Below are 17,957 nucleotides of genomic sequence, written 5' to 3'. Positions count from 1 at the left end.
TTTTTTGGTCTGTGCTGCATGGCTTGCGGGATCTTAGTTCCCTGAGCAGGGATGGAACCCAGGGGCCCAGCAGTGACAGCGCCAAGTCCTAACCATTGGACCGCCAGGGAATTCCTACACCAACATATTTTAAAGATATTGGGTTGGACTTTGGCCAACCCAGTACATCCATGTTGATTGGTGTCATTCATAGTTTATTCATTTTCATTAGTGCGTGTCTTAGTCCATTTATATAAAGCTCAAAAATAGGCAGAACAAAACCATGTATCATCTAGGTATGTATACAGGGGAGATGGAAGAAAAGAAAAGGCATGGTAAACACAAAATCCACCACAATGGCTCCCTCTTGAGCAGAGGGAGCTGGACGTGATTGGGGAGAAGCACATGGTGTACTTCTAAATTTCTGGTGATATCACTTCTCTAATTGGATGGTGTGCACATGTTCATTCCATTATTCCTCTTTGAACTATCTATTTTTATCATATATGGCATATTTCATAGTAAAATTTTAATAACATAAAATAGCTTGCTCAGCAGCATCAGTGTATTAAGAACGCCCTCCCCCTGCCCTAATGAGGCAGGCATCCAAAAATTTTTTTAAAAATTAAAATGAAAAAAAACACTGTCCCCTCCTGGCAGTAGTCTCCCTTTATTGTGAACATTGATAGATTGAAGGTATGGTTTCTCAAAGAGGCTTAAGTATTTGGGGCACAGTTCCAGGGACATTGTGTTCTACTCAACATCAACAACTTGTGCTGTGTCAAAGACGCTTTAGAGATTAAAGGCCTCTTAGGAAGGGTAAGAAGGTTTCCTAGTGTGGGCACAAAATGAACTTGACTTTTACCCGAGTTTTTTTTAATTTTTATTTTTAAAGAGTAGTAGCCATGTAGAAGTATCCTGGGAGATCCCTCTCACACTCTGAGGTCTTAAAGGCATTTGTTGTTGAGAAGTGGTTTAGGATTGAGAAACAGCTGTCACTTTTGTGGGAAAACTATGGAATCACATTCAGGATACTGAGAAGGTCCATTCGCAAGCAGTTCTCGCCCAACCAAGAGCTGTCTCCGGGCCCTCCCACTGCCCTACTTTAGGGATTTACACATGCAACAAGTAGTCTTGAGTTGTCTAGTTTAGAAGCAGGCCATGGAGGAAATAAGCCTTCCAGGGGCTTGTGAGAAAGGAAGAGGTACGTGCCTGTTCCCACATATATGCATTTCTTTAGCAAATTTAGGTTTTTCTGTGGAATAAGAGCAGAGAAGCCAACAACTGCTAAGAGTGAAACACTCATGAAATCTTTTTATCAACTGGTGCTTCTGTCAACTGGATAAAAATTAATGTCATGGTGGCCCTTTATGATCTTCTTTGAAAATATTCCATGGCTCCCATTTCTAAAAAAGATTGCCAGGCTAGACCCTTCTCTCTCCCTGAACTCTTCACCTCGCCTGCCACCTCTCTCTGTTTATCAAAGCTCAGGTCATGGGGTCTTTAGGACCTTGTGTGAAATCACATTCTGGTTGGTATCATCCCTGGTAGATGTTCATTAAGAATGTGGGACACATTTTGTTGAATTTTATTTATAATACTTAATGTCCCCAGATGATTAAGCATATTTAAGGTTTTTTTTAAACAATTTTTTTTCAAAGCAAAGATCAGTTTGGTATGAGACTATTACTTGAGCATAAGGAACATATAGATTTTTCCCGATTTCAGTTAAGGAAAGAATTATAACAGGAACCAACTGTTCTGAAGGCTGCCTGTGATCCGTTACTTAACCCAGTCTCTTGCCTCTCCATAGTTATTTTTGTGCCTGCCCGTTTCTCTCAGAACATGCTTCAGCATTTTTCAAAGTTGACCCTGTTACCCCAGAGCTTCTTAGTCTCCTTGTTTACTCCTTAGAAACATAAAAGATGTTTGGAAGATTTATAAGTTTCACATTTTCAAAGTTCTCTTTCTTTTAATCAGGAAGTTTAAAATGTCTCTAGGACAAAACTATCTCAACATTCCATCAACCATATAAGAGGCTGGAAAGCTCAATGTTTATGAGCAAAGGTTTTGGGAGCAGGAAATTTCTGTCCTACTGTTTTCTAGCTAATATCCCTGGGCTTTAGTTTCCTCATTTATAAAATGGGAATATTAATAGTTCTTGCCTCCACAGGGTTGGGGTGAGCATTACATGAAATAACACATATGAAGAGCTTAGGCCAGTACCAGTCATGGTAAAAGATCTTAATAAATGTTAGTAATAATGGTGGTGATGGTGGTAACGATGATAATAAAGGATTTGGAGTCTTAAAAAGTTATATTGCAGCACTACCACATAGCATTTTCAGATAAGAAATCAGATCACATAATCTGCCAAGGTTGTTTGAATTTGCTACTGTGGAAAGGAAAATTACTTCTTTGCCACTTAATGTCTGCCATATATTCTTACTCAGTTGGAATGTGTGTGTGAGCATGCACACATGAATGCAAATGCTTTTATCTCTCATGTCCCTGCCTTGATGGTCAGGAGTTTGCTTTAGCCCTTTTTTAAAAATCCAGCTCTTAATATTGTTCAGTGTACACAGTAGGCTTTCTACAGATAGTGAATATGTTTCTATTTGATAAAATCAAAATCTCATGCAAAATTGTATTAATAGACAATGTTTTTAACTTATGAAGATTCACAAGATGTTTTAAAGAGAAAGGAATTAAATTAAGAAATAAAGGGAATTCCCTGGCGGTCCAGTGGACTCTGCGCTTCCATCGCAGAGGGCACAGGTTCAGTCCCTGGTCAGGGAGCTAAATCCTGCAAGCTGTGCGGTGTGGCCAAAAAAAACAAAAAAAGGAAATAAAGCCTTAGAAACTATCTAGACCTGCTCTCTTTTCCTACGGATTCACCCTCCCCTCACAGTAGCACAGTGCCTGTCACACAACTGAAATGAAGTAACTGGTGGCTAATAATTAGCTGTCTTTGTGTTGGAGGTCTTGGTACCAAGCAATAGACACCAACTTGGGCTCACAAGAGGGGATTTACTGAAAAGATATCAGAGGACCCACAAAATCAATGGGAGGCTAAAGGACTATACTTGAGAATGGGCAGAGACCAGGGGAACTCTAGCAATTTAGGGGCAGGAACCACAGCCATGGTCTTTATAGCAAGAAGCACCTGCTAGGCATGCTGCCATGGGGAAGGAGAACCCAGAGTCAACTTTCTTCTGTCCTTGGGTGACCCACTGCAGGGTCAGAGTCCTCTGAGAATGTGTGATTGGCCAAACTCATATCACAGACACTCAGCCTGGCTGAGGGGGGAGAAAGGATCTAACCCATCACCTTCTGTAATGGGAGATGGTACCCAGGACTGTCCTTTCTACACATCTATCCATAGAGGAGAAGACGCAGCTTCCCAAGAAGAAACCAAAGTACTACTAGGAAAGGGGAATGGATGCTGGGCAACCCAAAATGGCAAATGCCCGTTATTCCATGTTTCTAATATTTTGATTCTTGACTTCCAGCATGGTCTGTAGTCTAGTCAGTCTTTATTTAGCCTGTGTGAACCTTAAGACATAGTTTGAGATATTCCCCTTTATTCCAATCCTGTATATGGTCCAAAGACAGTCCTACGTGTCATCATCCTACTCTCATCTGAGTGGGAACATCCTTTCAAAGAGATTAGATAGGAAGTCAAGAGCTGAGAATATTGTGGCATCAGCGTTAGACACTGGGATGAGCTACCTTTGTTTGTTTGTTTGTTTATTCTATATAAGGAGAAACAAGTTGAAGGCTATGATTTCCTGTAAATTAAAAACAGGTAATATGACACCAGGGAGATCTTGCTAATCTAATTGAAATTTGGGGCTTGTATAGGTAAAATATATTTACTGCCCATCAAAGGTGATGTTTTCAACACAGTAGAGGATCCTGTTTCTTTGAAAATGGCTGTTAGGCTGGTTGGTTTGGAATTTTTAGAATGTCATCCTAATTTAAGGTATTATCCCTTGCTCTTAAATTTTATAGGGGAGAACTTATCCATTCCGGGGTGCTTTTCCTCCAGTATGGAATCCCATTGCCTATCTGGATTACAACAATCTGTGGCGGACAATGGATAACATGGGAAAGGAGGTAAAATATGTGTGCAGCTTGCACATGACCTGTGACTAGAATATCAATAGCAAACGTTTAACATCCATCCTTCCACAGTGCATGGAGCATTGCTCTGGACATTGATACATATCGTTTCCAGTGTAGCCAACAACTCTGCCAAGTTGGTAATATTTCTATGTTACAAATGAAGAAAATCAGTGCCAAGGGGTTACATAATTTCCCCAAGACCACACAACAAGGGAACTAGGATTCAAACCCCCCTGCCTCTGATACTAATGTGTGCGCCTGTGTTTTCAACCTATGCCACTGAGAATTTATGTGACATATTTTTGCCAGGAGTCCTACTTACAGTGATCTCATCCATACGTTATGTCACTTGAGATGGTAAAGGAGAGAAGGATTCGTTTCCCCAGAGTTTTTGTTTGTTTCGTTTTGGGGGGAGGGGGTTTGTTTTGCTTTGTTTTTTTTTTAACTTAGTATCAGGCTCTGTATCATCACTCTCTCAAACTTAATTTGGGGATTTAAAATGGGTGTTAGCTTTCAATAATAATGATGCTGAGGACCATCATAATTACATTTTTTAAAACATTTTTATTGGGGTATGGTTGCTTTACAATGTTGTGTTAGCCTCCACTGCATAACAAAATGAATCAGCCATACACATACAGATAACCTCTCCCTTTTGGATTTCCTTCCCACTTACGTCACCACAGTGCAATAGGTAGAGTTCCCTGTGCTATACAGTATGTTCCCATCAGTTGTCTATTTTATACATAGTATCAGTTACATATTAATTTATACATATATTTATGTATTATTATTATTTTTATTTTGGCAACAGCATTAAGGCATAAAATCCAAAGAGCTATCCTTCCCAAACCCACCACTATCTATACATAGAATTCTATGCCAATCATCCATTCCACCATAGACAGAGAAACCAGTTTTCAGAGGTTCTCCTGAGGGCCTTTTGGCAGGACAGTGGGCAGTAACCATCAGACCTAAACGTGGGCCCTTCTTTCTCTGCAGATTCCAGCTGATGCACCGTGGGAGGCCCCACACGCGGAGGAGTGGGATAAAATGACCATGAAAGATCTCATCGAAAAAATCTGCTGGACAAAGTAAATCTGACTATTTAAAATGGTTTTTTTTTTAAAATCTTCCCTTCAGATCATCTCTATCCTATCTTGAACTGCAGTGCTTTTCTTCATAAGTTATAGGGAAAAAGTTAAGAGGAAACAATGACCTTTCCATCAGTAGCAACTCTGAGGGCCCTTTAGACATTCAGAGCAGGACTGAACATAAAATGAATCTAAAACATAAGAAGAAAAGTAGGTGAAGGAAGTTGAACACTTTTTCAATGAAAGGGTTGTGTGCTTTGCAATAAAAGAAGTAATTGGGTTTTCAGATAATATAGAGGTCAGCTACAGAAGCAATTTGAAAAGATATTAAAGTAATTTCATATAAATGCAGAAGAACTGGAGGGAAGCTAGTCTATATTAATGAAAAGTATAAACTATATGTTTTCACTGAGAATCTGTGTTATTAGCTGTTACTTACAGACCATTCAGCCAGCATTTGGGGGCTGCTGTGTGAAGGCACAGTACGAAGCACTGAGGAATGGTGGTGAACTTGTTAGGCATGGCTCCTAACCTCAAGGAGTTGACATATTTTTAGCAGGAGAGACTGTCATTATACACATATTACATAATTCTAGGAGAGACTGAAACTGGGAACCTGACCTGTCTGAGGGCAAGAGAGAGATTCCTTGTTGAAGCAATCTTTAAACAGAAACCAAGGAGTTAGTACATCAACTAAGAATGAGCCATAGAGGATGGGAGGGGACAGGGAAGGATGGATGGTGTCGGGGCAAGGAATCTTCCAAGAATGTTCCATGATGGATGCGGAAAACAGGAAAGATAGATGGTGTGAGAGGATGGTATCTTCCATGAATGAACCATAATAGATGGGGGGAGACAGAAAGGGTGGATGCTGTGGGAATTAAGAATCTTTATGGAAGGAGCCATAGTGGATGGGGGAAGGCAGGAAGGGTGTTTAGTGTGGGAAAATGGTATCTTGCAGGATGAGTAACAATGGATGGGAAAGTTAGGAAAAGTGGATGCTGTGAGGAGATGGTATATTCCAGGAATGAGCTAGTACATGAGGGAAACAAGAAAATGGATGTTGTGAGGGGATCTTTCAGGAATAAGCCACAGTGGATGGAAGGAGACAGGAAAGATAGAAGGTGTGTGCAGATGTCATCTTCCAAGAATAAGCCAGTTGTTGGGAGAGAAAGGAAGAGTGGATGGTGTGAGGTGATGGTATCTTCAGGGATGAGCCACGGTAGATGGGGAGATAGGAAGGTGGATGGGTAGGACTGTATCTTCCAGGAATGAGCTATAGTGCATGAGGAGAGACACAGAAAGGATGTATAGTGTAGTGAGATGATATCTTCCAGGAGGGAGCCATTAACCATGGAGGGAGACAGGAAGGGTGGATGGTGTGTGGGCTTGGTATGTTCAGGAATAAACCATATTGTATGCTGGGAACAGGAAGAGTGGATGGTGTGGCAGAATGGTACCTTCTGGGAATGAGCCACTGTTGACAGGGGAAACAGGAAAGGTGGGTGGTATGGGCAGATGGTATGTGCCAGGAATGAGTCATAGTGCATGGGTAGAGACAGGAAGGATAGATGATGTGGTGGGATGGTGTCCTCCAGAATAAGCCACAGTAGATGGGGGAGGGTGTGTGGTGTGGGGGTAGTATCTTCGGGGAATGCACCAGTTGGTGGAAGATATAAGAGATATATTACATGAGATGATGGTATCTTTCAGGAATGAGTCACAGAGGATGGGGGAGAGAGGAAAGAGGGGTGGTATGTGTACATGGTATCTTCCAAAAATAGCTCAGTTGATGGAGGAGACAGTAAGAGCAGATGATGTGGGGATATGATATCTTCCAAGAATAAAGTCAGTTGATGGGTGAGACGGGAAGAGTATGGTGTGAGGGGATGGTGTCATCAGGGAATAAGCAACAGTGGATGGTGGAGAAAGTAAGGATGGATGATGTGAATGGTGATATCTTTCTGGAATGAGCCACAGTGGATGGGTGTACATGGAGAAAGGTAGATAATGTGACAAGATGGTATCTTCCAGAAATAAGCCCGTAGTGCATAAGGGAAACAGTAAGGATGGTTGGTTTGGTGGGATAGTGTCACCAGGAATGCACCACAGTGCATGGGGGAAAGGGAAAGGATGGATGGTGTGGTGGTGTGGTATCTTACAGGAATGAGCCAGTTGATGGGTGAGAAAGGAGTGGGTGGAGTGAGAGGAAGGTGTCTTCCAGGAATAAGCCACAGTGGATGGAGGGAGACATGAAAGATGGATGGTTTGGTGGAATGATATCTTCCAGGAAAGAGCCATAGTGCAAAGGGAGAGACAGGAAGGATGGATCCTGTGAGGAATGTTATGTTCCAGGGTTAACCCATAGTTGATGGTGGCGACAGGAAGAGTGTATGGTATCTATCAAGAATGAGCCACTGTGGATGTGGGAGACAGGAAAGATGGATGGTATGGGGGGATGGTTCTAGGAGTGAGACACAGAGGATGGGGGTTGGCGAGAAAGGGTGGATGGTGTGGAGGAATGATACATTCCAGGAATGAGCCACAGAACATAGTGGGAGATAGTAAGGATGGGTGATATAGGGGGATTTATGTTCCTGGAATAAGATGCAGTTAATGGGGTCAGACAGCAAGGATGGATGGTATGGGAGGATGTTATCTTCCAGTAATGAGTCAGTTTTGGGGAGAGACTAGACGTTTGGATGGTGTCTTCTAGCAATGAAGGAGAGTGACTGGGGGGAGGGGCCGACAGGAAAGCTAGATGGGTTGAGAGGAGGGTATTTTTTAGGAATGACCTACAGTGACTATAGGGCGAGACAGGAAGGGTGGATGATGTGGGGGCAAGGTATCTTCTAGGAATGAGACAGGTGTTGGGGGAGACAGGAATGATGCATGGTGTGAGAGACTCCATCTTCCAGGAATGAGCCACAGCGGATGGTGGTTATAGGGGAAAGTGGATGGTGTGGGAGGATGGTATCTTCCGGGAATGAACCACAGTGCATAGGGGGAGACAGCAAGAATGGATATTTGGTGAATTTTGGTATCTGCCTGGAATGAACCACAGTGCATGGGGAGACAGGATGTATGTGGTGAGATGCTATCTTTAAGGAATGAACCACAGTGAATGAAGGGATACAAGAAGGGTAGATGGTGTGAGGGGATGGCATATTCCAGGGTTAAACCATAGTGGATGGTGACAGGAAGGATGGATGTTGTGGGAAGATGGTACCTACCAGGAATGTCCCACTGTGGATGTGGGAGACAGGAAAGATGGATGGTATGGGATGGTATGTTCCAGGAGTCAGCCATAGTTGATGGGGGGTGGGGCAACAAAAAGGTGGATGGTGTGAGAACATGGTATCTTCCACGTATAAGCCATTGTCAATGGGAAGGACAGGAAGAGTGAAGAGTAGATGCTGTAAGGGGATGGTATCGTCCAGGAATGGGCCATAGTGACTGGGGAGGGGGGAGGGAGAGGAAGAGTGGATAATGTGGGGGCATAGTATCTTCCAGGAATGAGACAAGTGATGGGGGAAGACAGGAATGATGGATAGTGTGAGATGCCATCTTCCAGGAATGAGTCACTGTAGATGGCAGTAGTTAGGAGAAAGTGCATGGTGTGGGAGGATGGTATCTTCCAGGAATGAACCACAGTGTATAAGGGAGACAGTGTATGTGAGGTTGGCTGGGAACTTCCAGGAATGAGCCATAGTGGATTGGAGGGGGAGTGATACAGGAAGGGTGCAAGGTGTAGGGGGTGTAGGATTAAACCATAGTGGATGGTGGGGACAGGAAGGGTCCATGTTGTGTAAGGGTGGTATCTACCACAAATGTCCCACTGTGGATGTGTAGAGGAAAGATGGTGTGGGAGGATGGTATGTTCCAGGAGTCAACCATGGGGGGGGGGGACATAAAGAATATGGTATCTTCCAGGTATGAGCTATTGTGGATGGGGGAAACAGGAAAGGTGGGGATAGTATCTTGCAGGAATACAGCAGTTGATGGGGGATATATAGGAAGAGTAATTATAGTAAGGGAATGATAGTTTCCTGGAATGAGCCAAATAGGTAGGGTGAGACTGGAAGGGTGGATGGGTGGGGATGGTATCTTCCAGGAATGAACCACAGTAATGGGGAGGTGAGAGTGTCAACAAGAAAGTTAGATGGTGTGGTTTTGTGATGTGATAGTATATTCCAGGAATGAGTCACTGTGGATGGGGAGACAGGAAAGATGGATGTTGTTGGGGGATGGTATCTTCCAGGAGTGGTATCAGTTAATTTGAGGGAGTCAGGAAAGATGGATCACGAGGTGAATGTTTTCTTCCACTGGTGAACAGTTGTTGGGAGAGACGGAAAGAGTAGGTGGTATCTTCCAGGAATGAGCCAGTTGATGGGTGGAGACAGGACATGTAGTCGTGGGGTGGATTATATGTTCCAAAAATCAGTTACAATGTATGGGGTGAAAGAGGAAGAATGAATGGTGTGGGATGTTGATATCTTCCAAGAGTGAGCCACATTGATGGGGGAAAACAAGATACCATGTCCCCACATCTTCCACCCTTCTTGCCTCCCCCACAGTCACTGCAGCTCATTCCTGGATGATACCATCTCCTCATGCTTTTCCTGTCTTCCCCCATCCACTATAGCTCATTCCTGGAAGATACCATTCACTGCATCTTCCAGGAGTGAGCCACAGTGGGTAGGGGGAGGCAGGAAGGATGGATGATGGGGGTGGGGGTGGTATGCCCAGGATTAAACCATAGTGGATGGCGTGGACAGGAAGAGTGGATGGCATGGGAGGATGGTATCTTCCAGCAATCAGTGATTGTAGATGCCGAAGACGGGAAAGATGGATGATGTTTGGATGATATGTGCCAGGAATGAGCCATAGTATGTGGGGGGAGACTGAAAGAGTGATGGTGTGAGGAGATGGTGTGGTCCAGGAATGAACCATAGTAAAATGGGGGGAAACAGAGGGATTGATTATATGTTGAGATGATATCTCCCAAGAATGAGCCAGTTGATAGGAGAGACAGAAATAATGGATGGTGTGAGGATATGGTATCTTCCAGGAATGAACCACAGGGCATGAAGGGAGACAGGAATGATGAATGGTGTGGGGGGGAAGTGGGGGTGGCATCTTCCAGGAATGCACCAGTTATGTGCAGGGTATCTATAGGAAGATTAGATGGCGTGGTTGTGTGAGGAGATGGTATCTTCCAGAAATGAGCCACAGTGATGGGAGATATAGCAGGACTAATATAATGAGGAAATGGTATCTTCCAAGATGAGATACAGTGGTTAGAGGAGACAGGAAGTCATTGGTGTGACGGTATCTTCCAGGAGGGAACTATAGTGCTGGGTGAGGGAATGTTACAGTAAGAGTGGATGGTATGAAAGGGTGGTATGAGGAATGAACTACAGTGATTGTGAGGGGAGACAGGAAGGGTGAATTTTGTGGGTGCAAAGTATCAGGAAGGGATGATCCAGACTGGGTGGGCTGTACACACCGATAGATGAGTAATGTGGGGGATGGTATCTTTCAGGAATGAGCCACTGTGGAGGGGGGTGGGGGGTGCATGCTGATGTGAAGAATGGAAGAATGGTATCTTCCAGGAATGAACCACAGTGCATGGAGGAAGGAAAGATGGATAATGTAGGAGGATGGTATCTTCCAGGAATGACCTGCAGTTAATGGTGGGGGGCTGTTTTCCTCCAATGATGTATCAGTTTTCGGGAGAGATGGGAAGAGTGAATAGTATCTTAAAGGGGGGTACAGGACTGATGAATGGTGTTGGGAGATGATCTATCTTCCACAAATGAGCATGATGGATGAGTGGAGATTGGACATATGGGTATGGAGAGGATATATGTTCCAGGAATGAGTCACAATGAATTGGATAAAACAGGACCAAAGGGTGGTATAGGGTGTTGGTATCTCACAGGAGTGAGCCACAGTGATGGGGCAAGACAGGAGAAGTGGATGATGTAGTGAATGGTATCTTTCAGGAATGAGCCATAGTGGATGGAGGAGACATGTGGTTAGTGAGGGGGGTGATGTTCCAGTAGCAAGCGGTAGTAGACAAAGAAAAATAGTGAAGGGGAGGGATGGTTGCTTTCAGGAATGAGTCATAGTGGATGGGATGGATGGAAGGATAAATGGTTGAGGCATGGTATTTTCCAGTAATTAGCAACAAATAATGGTGGGTGATGTGAAGGTTGGATAGTGTGGGAAATGTTTTCTCCCTCCCAGTATAGAGAACAGGGAACAGCTTATGAAGGCCCCAAGATGGGGAGATTGACATGTTTTAGCAATGAGTGGACAGTATGCCTGGACCATAAAGATGCCATGAGGAAGTGATGGAACGGGAGTTTGGAGAAGTTGTTGAGAGGCTGATGGTACAAGATATATTGGCCATATTCAAGACTTTTGCCTTTCGCCATGAATGTCATTGAAGCGTTTTAAGCAGAGTGGGTTGTTTTGTTTTTGTTTTTTTAAGTTTTGGACTGTTAAAAGACTTAAATTGCTGTAACGTAGAGAAGGATCGTGAGGGAATGTAGTCATATGAGCAGGTAGGGGTGCCCAGGAGCAGCCACCATTGTTTTAATGCAGGTGTGAGGGACAGTGGTAGCCTGGACCAGGGTGGGGGCAGTGGAGGTGTTGAGGAGAGGAAGTTTGTTCAAATAAATGAAAACGGTATCCTTAATGAACCCTGACAAGCATATTAACCCTTTAGACTGCATTGGGATTAGCAGGTTTGGACTAACCCATGATTTCCTAAAAGTAGGTTTATTTTCCCCAAGAGTTAAAATCTGCATTCCTTCAGAAATTGAGCCCATGAGTTGTTGTTTTTTTTCAAAAGCAATAGAAATGTTTTGTAACCATGCTAAACTGTGTTTTAAAATGATGATGACCTGTGAAGCATATATGTATTTACTCCTGACTTCCGCTCTTGTTCTGTGACCAGGACTGCCAGGCAGTTTGCATCTCTCTTTGTGAATATCAACGTGACCTCTGAACCTCACGAGGTGTCTGCCCTGTGGTTCTTGTGGTATGTGAAACAGTGTGGAGGCACCACTCGCATATTCTCCATTACCAACGGGGGCCAGGTATGGAGTATCCATTCTCACACTAAACTTTATTTGTGATTTCGACCTCATCTGGTGCAGTATCTTAATAATTGCTTCCATATTTGGAAACGAGTGAATTTGAAACATGAATTTTGAAACGACCTCCAAAAATTTTTTTGGAAACAGAATTTCTCATTTCCTTTTCTTGTTCCTGAAAATAAGTTCACGACTACAGAATGTTTCATTTTGAATTAATTAGGTTTGAGGAATTTGGTTCCTTCCTTTTGGAAGCAGGTAAAATTAGACTATTTATGTAGAAGAAGCTAAATTACTAAAATCAACTAATTTCCAAAAAGTTCCAGTACTTGTAAAACAGTAGTTAAAGTCATCTCTGTTCCAGACATGAGGCTTTTTTGTCCCCTACTGTGTCTCAGAGTTATTATTTTATGTTAACTGTTATAGAATGGAAGTGACTCTTCTTTCTTCCAATTCAAGTGATTTACTGGTCACTCTTTCAATAGTAAATTCTACATTCCGGCTTCTAAATTTTCACTGCCCACTGGCATCTGCCCAGCTTCCATATCACCTCCATTACTGAGGAATGAACTCATTTGGCTCACTGGCTGGACACACAGCAAACCAGTGGTGAAGCCAGAATCTTAATTCCCTGATTTTCCAGATTCTGAGATTCTCTGTTTCAAGGCTCTCCCTTATCGAAAGAAAATGGGTATCTCTTTTCTAGGAATGTTATGCCTCGATGGGATAAATTAAGAGCAGTTTACTTCTAATTTATGCTGTTTCATAGTGGGAGGTGTAGTCATTGTTAACTGAGTGAATTATTCCTCTCTTTGGGAGATCTCCAGAAGTCCCCAAGTTGTTCTTGTGGTTCCAAGAGTCATTTCCCATTTGACCCCTCAGCTTTGGGAACCTTAAGGCAGTTGCATTTTTTAAGTGTCTTTACACCTAGAAATCCCACATTACTCCTTTTAACCTATCTTTTACTTTCTGAGATATCTTGACTCGTATTTTATATTTATATCCCTCATTCAGAGGAGCCAAGATACTTCTAGGCAAACTCCACACGACCTTTTGGAGGGCCCAGTTCAGATTATGAATCTCAGACCATTATCACAACCTCTTTACAAAGAACTGAGATTTTTCCTTTAGTAGTTTAGTTCAAGAAACCCTGGACATGAAAGAGTGGATACTGAACACAGGATGGAAATAGTTCATGGTCTTTCCACGATACTAACATTCAAAGCAACTCTTGGAAAACAGAAGTCAAATTATAAATTAAATGGTCCCAGTTTTGTGAGGAAGAATAGACTATGAATTTAGGGCTAAACTACTTCGGGAATATTTTTGTAAAGAACTGTGGTTGTGTCATTAGAACAATAGCCAGTTATTCACTTGTAAAAATCATTGTGTAGCTGCTGAGGCAGGCTTTCCAGAAGAAGGTGATCGAGGTACCTAATTGTCAAATGTCGGGCTGTGCTTCAGTCTACCTACATGTATTTCTAACCATTCAAAGAATCTTCTACAGCAGGCTGAAAATATTCTCCCTGGGTCTTACAAAATACACTGTATTAAGGACTGGCCTTAGATTAAGCTGGAAGCATTTCCATGGTGAGTGTAGCAGATGGCTCTAGGCCAGAGCGCTCGTGGTCTTATAGAGCTGCTCAAGGGAACTATTGCACAACGTCTGGGGGAATAGGCAGAGGCCCAGCCTTCACGCTTCTGCCCCCGCAGAGAAACTTCCAGATGTCTTGGCAGAAAGTTCTCAACAGCTGAGATTTAGATTCTTAGAACATCATTTGGTGATGACCAGGTGATCCTTGAGAGCACCATAAGCCTGTTCTGTGTAGACAGCCCTGGGTTGGGACTTTAAGAAACCTAGGGGAGTTAGAAACTGCATCCCCATCTCAGTGAAACTAGAAAAAAATAATTAAAAAAAAAGAAACCGCATCCCTTGGGAGAAGCGTAGCACCCTCCCTGTCCCAAGGCTCCCTCCATGCACTGCACTCTAGGGCATTTGAAGCCCACAGATTTGCTGATATTTGCTTTCGGTCAAGGTGCCCATGGTATAGGGGAATCTTCCTTCTGATTCTTTGATTTTATTTTAATCTATTTTAACTTTTTATTGGGGTATAGTTGATTTACCATGTTGTGTTAGTTTCAGGTGTACAGCAAGGTGAATCAGTTATACATACACATGTATCCACTCTTTTTTCTTTTTTAAGATTCTTTTCCCATTTAGGCCATTACAGAGTATTGAGTAGAGTTCCCTGTGCTATACAGTAGGTCCATATTAGTTTATCTATTTTATATATAGTAGTATGTATGTGTCAACCTCAGTTTTCTAATTTATTCCTCCCCCCCATTCTGTGATTTTATAAACCGATAGCAGCTTTTTGTCACCAGACACTATGTAGAGCATGATGGTTGAGGTATCTTGATAGACTGCCTCTGTCCTAACGAGTTCTTCCAACAGTTAAGGGTGCAGAGGGTGGAGGTATGGCCTGTGACTTTCAGAAAGTTTCTAATCAGTAGTAAATATGATTTTCCTTCCTTGGGCTTTCATAACATTTCCTTTTCTGCCTACCTTCTGTAGGAACGGAAGTTTGTAGGCGGATCTGGTCAAGTAAGCGAACGGATAATGCAACTTCTCGGGGACAGAGTGAAGCTGAGATGTCCTGTCACCTATGTTGACCAGTCAGGTGACAACATCATCATAGAGACGCTGAATCATGAAGTTTATGAGGTAATCCAGTTTCCTCAAAAGGAGAATATATTATGGGAATTCCCTGGTGGTCCATTTGTTAGGATTCCCCACTTCCACAGGTTTGATCCCTGGTCGGGGAAGTAAGATCCTGCATGCTGCACATCAAGGCCAAAAAAAAAAAAAAAAAGGAGCTTTTATTAAATAGGTCTTCCGTCAACTGCAGCTTCTAACCAAATGTTGATATAATCCAAATAGTGGTGTAATTAAAGCTGGCATATCTCTGACTCAGTCTTTCAAATTACCAGCCTTGGTTGACTGCCTTATTCTGTTTTATTGCCTCACAGTGGCCTCATATTGTACATTGTTACTGCTCAGTGTCATTAAAAAGGATAAAAGGGATGTTTCATGCTCCCTGCAAAGATTTCAACTCATGTTTAAGATGGTATTTTGTGTCTGTGTGTTTTAGTGCCAATACGTAATTAGTGCCATCCCTCCAACTTTGACTGCCAAGATACACTTCAGACCAGAGCTTCCATCAGAGAGAAACCAGTTAATCCAACGTCTTCCAATGGGGGCTATCATTAAGTGCATGATGTATTACAAGGAGGCCTTTTGGAAGAAAAAGGGTAGGTTGCACTTATTCATGTTTAAATTGTATTAAGTGAAGACCATGTTCTTATAGGAACATCAAATACTGCACACTGAACAGAAAAGAAAAATGTTTCAAATTGGTAGAGAAGGGATCAGAAATCTCAGGCTGTCCACTCCTCATAGCCCCCGGCAACACAAAATGACCCCAAGAGCACTTTCTGGCAGTGAGAGGGAAGGAAGAGGTCCTCCAGTTGCGGGGCCACGCTGTCCAGGCTCCTGGCACATGTCTCGCCACTTCCTCTTCGTGAGCAGAGTGAGACAAAGGAGCACCATGGAAAGAGCGCTCCTTTGAAGTCACACACTCCTTGGGCTCCACTTGCTTATTAGCTGTGGGGCCTCAAGTGACACTTCATCTCTCTCAGCCTCAGCCTCTGTGTAAAATGGTAACAATGAGACCTCCTGTCGGGGTGTTGTGAGGATAAAACAAGGCAGGGTCTAGGCAGATACGGTGTCTGTTGTTGCTAAGCCTTCAGCTCATACTTGAAGGATTCCTTCCTGCCACTTCTTCCATGGTCTCACAGGGGTGATTCCCTCTAACATACCCCTCTCTTTCCCATGCATGCCAGGACTCCAGGGCCATCTTCCAGTTTTACTCATGCATTGATCATACCTGACCTTTATGTAATGGTCACCGAGATGGGTCATTTTCTAATATGTCCGGGTGACCAGACATCCTTGTATAGTCAGTGTGTGTGTGTTTAATAGGAAATAACTTTTAGGGTTGGGGCAAAGACTAATAATTTAAGATTCGCCTTCCTCTTAGCAAAATAGTTGTGTGTGTGTATATATATATATACATATATATATATATAAATCTCTGATGAGGTTACTCAATCTCCTATTGATTTTCTTCTGGTTAAGATTACTGTGGCTGTATGATCATCGAAGATGAGGAAGCTCCAATTTCAATAACCCTAGATGACACCAAACCAGATGGATCGCTGCCCGCCATCATGGGGTAAGTTAGAGCTGGGGGTTCTGCATTTTCCAAACTCTGTTGGTATATCGGTGTGGGTGCTGGCAGAACACATTGTTTTGGACTCGAGCTCAAGCAATGCTAAATAACCCTACGGACAATTTATGCCATGTTTCCATATATGAAAATATGAGAGTAATAGAGTATGTGGCACAAGAACACTGAGAAACTTTACTAGAGTTAATACCACTGTGAACTTGTGCCCATATATTTCTTTCCCCCAAGAAACTGACATGTGGAGGACAGAGTGAAAAATGCAGCTAGACAGGCGGGATGGTAGACCAGCTTGCCTACAGAGTGTTGACAGCCATTCTGGAATGAGAACTGTTTTATCCTGTAAAACCTTCCTAGGTTATATTTTCTGGGCTTTATTCATTTCTCCATTCTAAACATCACTACACAGCAAAGGTTAATCTGTTAATTGTTGGAATTCCCTGGTGGTCCAATGATTAGGACTCTGCATCCCTGCTTTCAAGGGCCCAGATTCAATCCCTGTTCAAGGAACTAAGATCCCACAAGCTGTGTGGCGTGGCCAAAAAAAAAAAAAAAAGAAAAGAGAAGAAAAAGAGAAGAAAAGAAAAATATGTTAATTGTTACCCTGGGAGATAGGATGGCTGACCAATGAGAAAGTGCAGTTCAAAGGAGAGCCAAGCCTTGAGTGTAGGGCACTTTTTCCAGTAGGTCACTCCATGGCCACTTCACCAGAGATGGTCCAGGGCAAGGTTCTGTGTCTGGAAGAGGAGACCTCTTTCCCTCTCCTACCATCCCCTCACACAGCTGTTCTGCCCTCTAGAGACTAGGGGTCCAGAGAGGGAATTAGAGCTCCCACAAAGATATTTCTAAGGAGTAGCCTCCCAATTGCCGTGTCTTTTAGTCCTCCTCAAAGCAATACAAACAAAAGGGCTGTTTATTCTACCACATTGCAATGAAAGGCCCAGCTTCTACAGCAGTCGAGTGATTTTAGAGAGCAGTGGTTTCCCCCGTCACCCTGAGAGTTGAGCTCACGTGCATTGCATCATTGAAGGGAAATTACAAAATCAAAAGGAGCAGACCCATGACCCTAGGGACTTAGAAAACAGGCTGTGCTACTGGACTGCCAACAAGACATTTTGTAACCGCTTCTCTGGCTGTAAAATATAAGAAATGTCACCAGCCTCCCTGGTAAGGGCAGGTACTCACAATGTAAAGACTATAGGAACTCGAGGATGGAAGATGCCTTAGAGGACTGGGATGGGGAGGGTGGGGTGGACTTGAGGGAGGGTGGGGGGGGGAGTCAAGGGAGGGAGGGAATACGGGGATATGTGTATAAAAACAGATGATTGAACTTGGTGTACCCC

At 43.1% G+C, this 17,957-nt stretch overlaps 1 protein-coding gene across 1 annotated transcript in view; it reads left to right on the top strand.

Moving 5' to 3' along the window:
* The window catches only part of LOC130842280 (amine oxidase [flavin-containing] A), a 74,219-nt gene that overhangs the window by 44,453 nt on the left and 11,809 nt on the right, over window positions 1-17,957 (top strand). Inside the window, exons 4-9 of the mRNA XM_057718917.1 lie at window positions 3,994-4,098; window positions 5,110-5,201; window positions 12,169-12,310; window positions 14,883-15,032; window positions 15,460-15,619; window positions 16,506-16,602. Of these exons, the coding sequence (XP_057574900.1) occupies window positions 3,994-4,098; window positions 5,110-5,201; window positions 12,169-12,310; window positions 14,883-15,032; window positions 15,460-15,619; window positions 16,506-16,602 (746 nt within the window). The remainder of the gene's footprint in view (window positions 1-3,993; window positions 4,099-5,109; window positions 5,202-12,168; window positions 12,311-14,882; window positions 15,033-15,459; window positions 15,620-16,505; window positions 16,603-17,957) is intronic.

This window comes from Hippopotamus amphibius, chromosome X, assembly GCF_030028045.1.
Source record: "Hippopotamus amphibius kiboko isolate mHipAmp2 chromosome X, mHipAmp2.hap2, whole genome shotgun sequence".
NCBI lineage: Eukaryota > Metazoa > Chordata > Mammalia > Artiodactyla > Hippopotamidae > Hippopotamus > Hippopotamus amphibius.
The sequence above is the reverse complement of the archived record's forward strand: the minus strand, read 5'-3'. Positions and strand labels throughout refer to the sequence as shown.